The sequence below is a fragment of the Anser cygnoides genome, chromosome 7 (genome assembly GCF_040182565.1).
Source record: "Anser cygnoides isolate HZ-2024a breed goose chromosome 7, Taihu_goose_T2T_genome, whole genome shotgun sequence".
Classification (NCBI taxonomy): Eukaryota; Metazoa; Chordata; class Aves; order Anseriformes; family Anatidae; genus Anser; species Anser cygnoides.
Genome location: NC_089879.1, coordinates 13,782,289 through 13,792,803, shown reverse-complemented (window position 1 = coordinate 13,792,803; position 10,515 = coordinate 13,782,289). Strand labels below are relative to the sequence as shown.

Sequence of the window (10,515 nt, the reverse complement as noted above, 5' to 3'; positions counted from 1 at the left end):
GCGGCTCTTCCCCGGGAACGGGCGCTCTGGCAGGAGGCTGCCGCCCGCTTCCCCCAGCAGCCCGGAGGGGCATGGACGGCCCTGGGCTTCTTCGGGGGGAGCAGTTCGGGGACGGGGCGGACGAGGGGGGACACGTATGCCGTGGTGCAGAGCCGGCTGCCTCCTCCGCTCTCGGGTGTGGCTTGTTTCGGGCCGAGACCCTCCGCTAAGGAACCCCGAAGGCAGCGTGGGGGCACGCGGCCCCCTCCGGGACGCGGAGGCGGTGATTTACGCCGCGGGCTCGGCGACGCCAGGCTCCTTCCTGCCCAAACCTTTCCACCGAGCTCGGCGGAGGCCCCGGGGCTTGGCTGGCTGTGGGGGACGTGTGGGAGGCCGGCCGGGGCTGCCAGCAGCATCCGCGGCTTCGGCTTCCTCGTGCCCTCATGGGTTGACCTGGAGAAGCAGGGACCCCAGCCCAGACCCCAAAAAGCCCCCGGGGTGGCTGCCAGCAGCGCCGGTGCCGCGTCCCAGCCCGCGCGGGGCACGCCGGGGTTGGTGTCCCCTGGGGGATGCCGGAGAGGTGACTCCATGGGCTCCCTCCCAGCCCGCGAGGATGTGAGTCAGGCGTGGGGCCGGCCGGGCCGCATCCTGCCCACGGCCTCCAGAACAATCCCCATTGTGGCGGGACGGGGACGGGGACGGGGATGGCGGCTTCGTGCCCGAACCCAGCGCGGGCAGCAATGCGGCCCTGGCCCCTGAGGCCTTGTCCCCGCTGGCAGCGCCCCAGGCCGGGGCGGGGAAGGGCGAGGAGGAAGCCTTCAGCCGGGGCCACAAGGGGCAAGCTCCTTATCTGGGGAAAAATGGTAAAAGAGCAGCTTTGGGGAACCATTAGGGATTTTTCTGTCATTCTCTTCAGGTTTGGGCTCATTTGTGTGTTGTTTTTTTTTTTTTTTGGTTGCCGAATGTCCTCGTTTTTGCTCTGGTTTGGATCCCCTCCATGCTGCTTCCCCCTCACCGCTCAGCGGCGAACGGGGAGGCGGTCACAGAAAGCCAAAAACGGAGGAGAAGCGGGGCTGAGAGAGACGAGAGAGCCCCGGCTCTCCTGGTAAGGGCCCAGCTCCCCGTCCCCTCTGGTACCGAGCCCATTTCCACCGGACACGTCCCCACCTTGCCCTGTGCCTCGTCATGGGGAGCGCCCCACAACCGAGGGTGCCCATTGTGGAGCCCCGGTGCTGTCCCCCGGCCCCGAGGGGGACACGAGCACCCAGCCCCGCAGCATCGCACCGGTGGCACACGAGGACACGATGGCCTGGCCGGGGTGGGCTAAGGAGTTGTAGGGCTGGCGGGAGGGGAAGCCCGAAGCTTTTCGGGGTTTTGTTGATGGATGGCTCGGTCCGAGGGGGAGAGGAGGGGAGGAGGAGGAGGGGGCGAGCGGGGGCCCATCAATAAACAGCTCGAGTTGTGAATGGAAGGGGACGGATTAGGAGCCGGGTGAAAACATGTCACACGGCGGAAAGAAAAACGAGCAGCTGGGCCGGACCAAATTGGTGCCTGATGAAGGACATGGGGCCTGGTGGAAAAAGGATCTCGGGGCCCGGCGGTGCGGGTGGGGGCAGGCTGATGGGGAACAGCTGGGGCCGGACACGCACATCTGGCGGCGCGGGGCGAGCGGCGCCGATAACCATCGATAACCATCGCGCCCTGGCCACCGCTGTCTGGTGCTTGGGCCGCTCGTCCCCTGCACCAGCACGTCACGGGGGCGGATGCTTCATTTTCAGCGTGATCCCAGAGAGGGGGTGGCAGTCCTGGGCAGCCACAGGGCCGGGGTCCTGGTCCTCCGGCATTTTAGGGACTTACCCGGCAGGGTCGGGGCTCCACTGAGCCAAAGGGTCCCCAGGTGGAGGAGCCGCTGCTTCTTCCACCATTTGCATACACGTAAATAAGCAATCAGCATAATGAGGGAGAATGCAAACCAGGCTTCCACTTCGCGACCAGGTCCTATTTTTAACCCTGCAGAAGGATTTCAGCGCGACCCCGCGCTCCCTGCTCCGGCACCTGCACCACCCACCGGTCGGGGACCTCAGACCCCAAATATCCACCAGATCCGCTGCCATTAAACAGGGAAATCTCCCAGCACTGCAGAAGGACATGGCGGTGTCACACCCCAGCCCGTGGGAGCCTTTTTGGGCTGACAGCCCCCCCCCGGGGTCCCGCTTGGAGCCGGGGCGCGTGCCCCAGGATCCCCCCTCCCCGGGAACGCAGCCCCATGCTTAAACATGAGGAGTATATTTAGCTGCCGTCAATTGAAGTTTGCACATCAACCTTATAAATATGAAAGCCCATCTCGGAGAGATGTTTAAGATACCTCATCAGCCCTTGGAAAATATGCAGGAATATTAATTAGCCAGATTTGGGTATTATCTCGTAATGAATAAATGAAGAGACTCGCTGCATAAGATGAAGCACCGTCGGCTCGTCGTTGTTTTTTTTTTTAAGGAAAGTGAATTTCTGAGGTCGCCCTCTCCCCTCACACCACGGAGGGGCTGCGGCGGGGCCGGGGCTGGGCAGAGGGGGCTCCATGGGGGGGTCCCTGTGTGGTGGCCCCCGCAGTGCTCCCGGCTGCTCCTCAAGCCATGTGAGGGCCCCGTGCTGCTCTTGGTGCTGGCCACGGAGCCCCATTTTGTGGCAGGTCCCAATGGATGATGTTTTATGTCCCCAGACTTCCCCCCCCCGCTGCCCACATCACATCTGGTGATGGAGGGATGGGGACGGGCTCAGAGCCCTGCCCCAGCTGCAGTGACCCCGCGGCCTCCCCGTGCCCAGGACAGAGCCGTACAGTGCGGCCTTCTGTCCCTAAAAACCTATTTCTGGCTCCCCCTGCCCTCTCCCCGTCCTCCCCTCTCCTCTCCCCCTCGGCTGCTTCGTCCCCTCCATCCAGGCCAGGACGTGAACTTCCCGGTTGCTGTAGAAACGGGGATGAAGGACACACACTTCAAACGGAAAAGCCAAACAAAAAATGGCTTTGTGCGCTCCTGGCCCGCTGCTCCTCCGCGCCGGGACGCGGCCGCTTCGGGGCCCTTCTCCGGGGGCTGTGGGGTGGCTGCTGCCGGCCCCAAAACCCCACAATGAGCGGCGAGCAGAGGCAGGGACCCCCCAGGGAACGGGACGGGAAGGTCCCCATCACCCTTGGGGTGCTCAGAGCATCGCAGGGGACACGCAGCCCCCAGCTGGGGCACCCACGTCCCCCCCAGGAGCGTCCCCACAGGGGAATCACCTTATTTTGCGAGATTTTGGGCCCAAGCAGGGGATGTCCCAGAGGTGGCAGGGGACGGGGAGGCCAGCACGGGGGGTCGGTGGGCACGGGGAAGGGACGGGGCGGGAGGCACCGGCCACCCCGGGGAGCGTCCCCGGAGCCGTCCCTCGGGCCCGCAGCCGTCGCGTGGCGGCTGCCGGGCGGCGCGTGGGTGCGGGGCGCTGCCGGCTGCCGGAGCTGCCATTGTTTGCCTTCAATCAAGATGTTTCAGGCGGAATCAAAAGCACCAACTGGGGAAATCATCATCACAAAAAATCTTGCGCCTGCAAAATAGGTCAAGTAAGACTCCAAAGAGAGAGAGCGTCTGATCTGCATTGCAAGGAAGAATAGCAACAGCTGTGATCTCCAGTATATATGGATGGGCTGGGGGGGGGGGATAAATATATATATCCATGCATATGTATAACCGCTTACAGCTGTTGGGCCGTATGTTCATTAGGGCCAACTGTTTTGGAGGCAGAGGGATCAGCGCTAATCGGGAAAGGGAGTTTATCATCACATTCAGAGGCAAAAGTGTCAGGAGCAACTGCGGCCCCCCCTTCCCCCCCGCCCGCACCAGCTGTGCCGCGCTCAATGCGCCTGATTCAGCAGCTCTCCCGGCCCGAGGACGGGGCGATCCGTGCACGAGCGACCCAGCCTGCCCTCCCCGGGGACCGAAACAGCCCCTGCCCCTCGCGGGGTGCCCGGCCCCCAGTCGGGGACACAAGCACCGCCGCCCCCCGGTGCCTCAGTTTCCCCAGGCCAAGAGCTGGCCAGCCCGGACCCCGCAGCTTGGGCCCCCTCGGACATCCCTGCCCGGCGCTGGCCTCACAGGTGCCGGCTATAAAAACGGACTCGAAACACGCGTAAATCCTCGCGTCTGGCACAGGGGGGAAGGAGCCGGGCTGGGACAGCTGGCTCGGCCACCCCGAGCCACCCGGCCCCGCAGCACGGAGGCCGAAAGCGTGGGTCGGGGCCCAGCTGTCGCACACGGGGGTCCCCAGCCCGCGGGACATGCTCTGGGCACAGGGGCCCTGCTGTCCCCCAGCTGCAGGCCCTAAATTCATCCCCCTCAGCACCCAGAGGAGGCAGGGGCTCGGCTCCGACGGTAGCACGAAATAAAGGTTGGGAAGCCGAGCAGCAAGGACAACTTGTATTTAAAAATACCTCTCATCCGGATGATTTATCTGCAGGGCGTTCCTGCCAGCTCCTAATGTAGATCAGACTCAGGGCCTAACCTACCTGACAGCTTCCCTTCCTTTTAGGATTATTTATTCGGGGCTGCACGTCGCTGTCCCGTGGTGCGGTCACGGCACGTCGCGGACGAGCTCTCCTTCCAGCCCGTCCTCCTCGGACAGGGATTGTCTTTTTTTTTTTTATTTTTTCCCCCATTAAAGAGGATACAGATACTCATCTCGTTCAACCAGCTAAATGGGAACCGTGTGCACACGCAGACACACATGTGCACACACTTGTGCCGGTCCCACAAAGCCGTCCCCCAGCCCGGCTGCAGATTTACGGGAGTTTTGCTTCCAATCACCACTGGAAAGGGAAATAAGTGAACAGATTGCAATAAAAAATACAACAAGCCCCAGTTCAGCCAACTGAGCCCGGAGCTGCAATTTAGCCAGGAGCCAATCGCGAGGCTCCGGTATGAGCTCGTTTCCACTTAGACAGAATAAAATAAAATTAAAAAAAATCCCCTTAATTGAGGGTGGGCGCCCCAGGGTCCTGGCGGAGGGGACAGGAGGACGATGCCCCCGCAGAGGCTGAACCCTCCAGCCCGGCCATCCCAGAGGCCGTCTGGCCTCTGCTGGCGGCGCTCCTCCGGGGTGCACAAGGCCGTGAACAACTGGGCGACACCGACCAAAGAGGAACAAAAATCTCACTGTTTGTCTCTCCTCCAGGCGGTGGATTATTATTATTATTCCATCCCCCCCCCCCCCCCTTCCCCGCATCCAATCCACTCGGCTCCGCGTCCTTTCGGGAGCACTAAATTCATCATGTAAATGTGAAGCGGGGCTTGTGCGGGGAAGGGAGCTACGGCTCGCTCCAGCAGATGCATGCAAGGTCACACACAGCCTCGCCATAAATTACGGCGTGTCCCACTGTAAACAGCAACAGGAGAGGGGAAACGCGGAGGCTTCGGGGGCAGGGGGCCGCGGGGGCCAATATATAACGTCGTGACAAGTCAAACAACTCTCAGGGTGTTCACTTGCCAGAGAAATATTTTTCACATCCAATCCATTAGGCAAACAAGATGAAAAAGTATTTCCTACTTTGCTGAAAAAAATAGCAGGAATCGGTATAAAGCATGCCTTAAAAAAAAAAAAAAAAAAAAAAAAAGAGAAAGAGAAAAGAAATTAAGTGTGACCATCTATAATGTTTTTTTTTCCAATCGCTCCGACAGCCTTCCAGGCATCCTGGCTGTGCAGGGAAGGAGCTGATGTTTTAAAGAGCTCTAACAGCTTCTTGCTTTTTGGGCTGTTCTGGCGTTGCAGGAGCAGTAATGAGTCAAATTAGTTGGAAAGAAACAAAACCAGAATTCGCTTCCCCCTCAGAACTGCCTTCAACCTCAGCTACGTTGCAGCAAAACCAAATCATTCTCCGCTTTTCTTTTTCCCCTTTTAATTTTCCTGCCAGATCAGCAGGGAACGGCTTTCGTGACACACGCTCTTTTTTTTTTTAACCTACAAAACGATTTTTGAGACAATAAGCTCCTCTCGAAGTTCGTCTTCCTCGCTTTTGTGGTAGTTTGGGACAAGTGAAAATCCAGGGGAAAAGGGCCCTGCTCCAAAACTTTCGGCTTGTCCGAGAGCTGGAAACCACCGCTGCTGTGCTTTGGGAGGAGGAGGCAGAGGGAGAAGCGGAGGCGGCCGCACCGCTGGGACAAGGGGCCTGCCGACGGGAAAGGAGCACCCCGAGACACAGCTCGTCTTTCTACTAAACTTTAATACATTTATTTTTTTGACAAAGACATCTAAAACATACACCGAGTACCAACATGACCAGATATTGCAAACACCCCTTTTTGGTGAAAGTCAAAAAGGGAACATAAAAGAAAGAGCTTGCGTGGGCCCGGCCGGAGCAGGGAATGCGACGGGAAGAGGCAGCGGCGACCTTTTGCTTTTGCAGCAGAGCCCGTTTGTGCCCCGTGGGGCAGGGAGCGAGGCTGCCTGGGCTGGGCTCATCCCAGCACACTTAGTAATAAAAAAAGTCTCTGATCCGTTGTGTTTTTGACAGGAAATAGCCTTGAACGTGCAAGAAGCGGTACTGGGGTCCGGGGAGAAGCACGAGGGTGTTGCACGAGGCTTTGGTCAACCTTCTCCAAGGGCAAGGAGAGAAATTCTCCAGCAAACCTGACCTGGGGGAACCGGGCTTCGGGCACGAGTCCCCCCTCCCATAGGGGCTGCTGGAGCAGGGACGTGAACCCCCATTTCCTGACGTGCCCTTGGAAAATTTTCCTTCTCCATCATCTTTCCCCTCCAGAGAACACAAGCGGGCAGGAGAGGCGTCTTTAATCCATCACAAAGGTAAAACCAGATTTAATGATGTGAAAGTGAAGCGCGACAACCTCCCCTTGGGAAGGGAATTAACCCCTGCGACAAACTCCTCGAGGCCCGGGCTGGATTCGGCTGTCACTCGGAGCCTTTAAATCAAGGCCGGGCGTCTTCCTAGCAGAGGTGCTCTAATTCAACCGCAAGTCACCGAGCTCGCCGCGAGACTCGCTGGGTGGAATTTAATGGGCTGTGTTATGCGGGAGGTCAGGAGAGAGGAACATAATGGTCCCTTCTGGCTTTAAAAATCTATGAATCGATGCGATGCGTGGCAGGGCTCCCCCCATACCAATGAGGTGCTTTGCTTCCCTCGGATCTTCCTTAAAAGAGGGCAAAGCAGACAGAGTTGGAAGGACAAAGCCTCCTCAGGCAATCAGCATAAACCCAAGGGGATCCGGAGGGCTGGCAGAGGGGCAGGGATTGCCCTCCGTGGCCGCAGACATTTCGGCTGGCTGGAGCAAGCCCGGTGCTGCGGGACGGGAGCCCTGCGTGGGGCACAGCGGGCAGCTTCCAGACGAGGAGCAGGGGAAGGGAATCTCAAATCCTTTTACATTTTCACCAGCTGGATGCACAGAGCGAGGTTACAATACAAAGAGCATTGACGGCCATTGCTGCGGGGTGATTTACTGAAGCCGGGGGCATTTTTCACCCTCCCAGGCAGACCACATTTGTCTACCTGGGCTGCAGGTAAAGCTCCGGCTGGCACAGAGGCAAGGAACCGCTGCGTGCAGCCACGTGCGAGCACACCGAATGAGCCAGCAAACACTTCTGGGTCCTGAGTTCAGTAAGGCGATTTTTTTCCTTCCAAACTGGAGCAAGAGGAAATTTGCGATACAAACGTATCATGTATTTTACACACGTTTCTAAGCGTAACTGATGTGAGCCTAAAAAAAAAAAAATTTTTGTTTTTTTGGCTCCAGGAGGTTAACCGTGGCGCAGGTTGGGTGTCACAGCAGTTTGTCACTGCTTAGGGAAGGAGAGAGCTGGGAAGCACCCACCTGAGCTCCCTCACAGGAGAGAAGGAGCCTCTCCTTCCCCAGGGGGATTTTGCTTTGCCCTGACGGGGCCGGGGGACAGATGCCAGAGCATTTCACTCAGCACCTCGCACGCAGTGAGGGCAAATCCAGAGTTTGGGAGGCTCTGTCACACAGCTCTGTCACTCTGCCAGCGCAAATCATGCCTTCGAGAAAGGGCTGCAATTCTTTACAGCGCTTGCATCAGGCAAATGCATTAATAGGGGGGAAAAGGCGACCGTTCGCATGCATGCTAGGATGCATTTCTCCTCCGTTGGCCGACCAGCTCCGGGAACATGCGGGGCTCGGATTCCTGGGGTTCCCCGTAAGCCAACACAGTTGCTGTGTTTAAATGAACATCTTTCCCCATGACTCCTTACTCAAGCCACGCAAAGCTGGAAGTGTGTCACTTCTTTGTGTCATGAGCTATTGCCTAACAGCTCACTTGAGCCTGCTCCTTCCCCCCTCCCAGTCATCCTCTATTTTTTATTTTTTTTTTTTGCAGCGAGGCTGCCTCACTCCGTATGCACGTCCTGCCTCGGCGCTGGAGACAGATGCACTCACAGGGTGCTGACTCACGGACGCAGGCAGATTAAACTCGGATTGCTAAAGCAGTTGCTGTCCCAGTTGTCCCTCTGCCCCCAGCCACAGCAAAGACAGCTGAACGACACGCAGCTCAACCCCTGAACCGCCACTGCACGCACCCTGCTGCACGGGGCAGGGGGGGGACCTGGAATCAGCCCCGGATGATTTTAAGCTGCCGGGCCCTAACACGTAGGCGGCCAGGAGCTGCTCCGCGCGCGGTGCAGATGTTTCTGCCGTGAGCTGGAGGTGTCCAGGGGAAGGGAGGAGCAAAGAGCTGGGAGCTCCAGGGGTGTCAGCCGGCTGCCTGGGTCCATGAGTCAAGCCGCTGACGCGTGGTAAAGCCACATGCTGCGCTACGCACAGCTCGCCCCGCGCTGCTCCGTCTGCAAGGGGTGGAAGGGGTAACGCGGTCCCCAGCCGGTCTCTGGCCTTTCGCAGGCAGGCAGCAAACAAAGCTGGCAAGCAGGGCAGTGGGATTATTTTACCATCTGTGCGTTAGAAACCAGCCCAGGAGTCACCAGGCTCGCTCCACGCAGGACATGGCTGCTTTGGCGTGCTAATGACTCCTGCCCGCTGTCAGCTGGGGCTGGATTTGAATCGGGGGGACGAGGAGGTGGAAAAAGCGTTCGCTTTCCTATCTCGGCAACCGCATCCTTTTAGCGGAAAGGCAGTTGAGGGAAGAATGAATCCTCGTTTCAAAGAGCGCTTCCCATCTGCTGTTCCCAGGCTCGTCGCCCTCCACCAGGATGATGTGCAGCTGGCACCGGGCTGGGGCGGCCGGCAGCCCTGCGCAGCCAGCCCGCGGCGGGGCAGTCCCCCGCCTGCTCCCGGAGGGCTCGGCAGGGCCCGCCGAGGCAGGGGGGGTAGGAGAATATATTTTGCACATTTCAGAAAGGAAGCCTGGGACCTGGTATCTCATTCGAGAAAGTAATCATGGACTTAATTGCATTTTGCTGCGGAGTTGCCTTAACATCAAAGGAAAATCAACAGGGATTGTTCAACATCAAGACTAATCTCACATGTGGAGCTTACTGAACACAGGAACCACGTTTTTGCTGGCTCAAGGTGAAACGCTGGGCTAAATTCTCCTTCAGCTGCGAGAAAAGCCCTAGGCACGCTCATCCTGCATTATTCCAATTGTAAAGAGCTTCAATTATACACACATAACCTTCCTCTTCCTTCTACGGCAGCGTCGCAATGCAACAGTGTCTCGTTATGATCAAACTCCTCTTTTATGGCTATAGGAATATGTGGAAGTCTTCTACCCTCATTACACAAATGACTTCTTAGCAGCTTTTTTTTTTTTTTTTAAAAAAAAGAAACTACCCACAATTGGTAACAAAACCACGTTTTATCTGTCGCTGAGGAAAAGCTGTGACTGACACCTGAGCGTGTCCTCAGCGACCGCAAGCCTGCATGTATAGGGCAGGTCCTATGCATTTAAGCAACTACAGCAACTCACCACTCCCTCTGCCTCACACCGAATCGCAGCCTTGCTTCTGCTTACAAACTTGCTTGCTAATCAGACATTTAATACTATTTATGCATAGGGAGGAAATATATCATTCCTTTATTGGGATAAAAAATGATACTAAAGAGCAGGTCAAGTTCCAAATCCAGCAGTAGATTTTAACCAATGTTGTTCCCTTTTTTTTCTTTCTTTTTTTTTTCTTTTAACAGCTGTAGCTGTGCACAGATGGAAAAACATTTGGTCAGAAAGCAGCAAATTAGTGTTTTCGGGCTAGAATTCTGCTCCCACCGCTCCTCCATTTCCATGCAGCTCAGACCGCTTTATTTCTTCTTAGCATTGACATTTTTGCACACCCAATTCATGCCGTCCTTTAGACAGAGAAAGGCAGTGTTAGTCGAGCGAAGTGAAGAGGAATCCCCCAGTCCCACCCGACTCCGTGCCGCAGGCACCGCGCTCTGCCGCCTCAGCTACCCCACGCCTGCCCTCTGCTCCCCAAAAACGCCACGGGTAAAAGACAAGCGCTTCGTTGCTCGGTGGGTGTTGCACAGAGGGGTCATTAAATCCTTCTTCTGCCCATAAAAAGCTTCACCGTCTCATCATGTCACTATGTCCCTTCAA

General features: G+C 57.4%; 1 protein-coding gene across 1 annotated transcript in view; it reads right to left on the bottom strand.

The window, feature by feature from the left end:
* Nucleotides 1-6,206: 6,206 nt before the first annotated feature.
* Nucleotides 6,207-10,515, bottom strand: part of ARL3 (ADP ribosylation factor like GTPase 3) — a 28,063-nt gene continuing 23,754 nt past the window's right edge. The window contains exon 6 of the mRNA XM_067000304.1: nt 6,207-10,265. Within this exon, the coding sequence (XP_066856405.1) occupies nt 10,218-10,265 (48 nt within the window). The 3' untranslated portion in view covers nt 6,207-10,217. The remainder of the gene's footprint in view (nt 10,266-10,515) is intronic.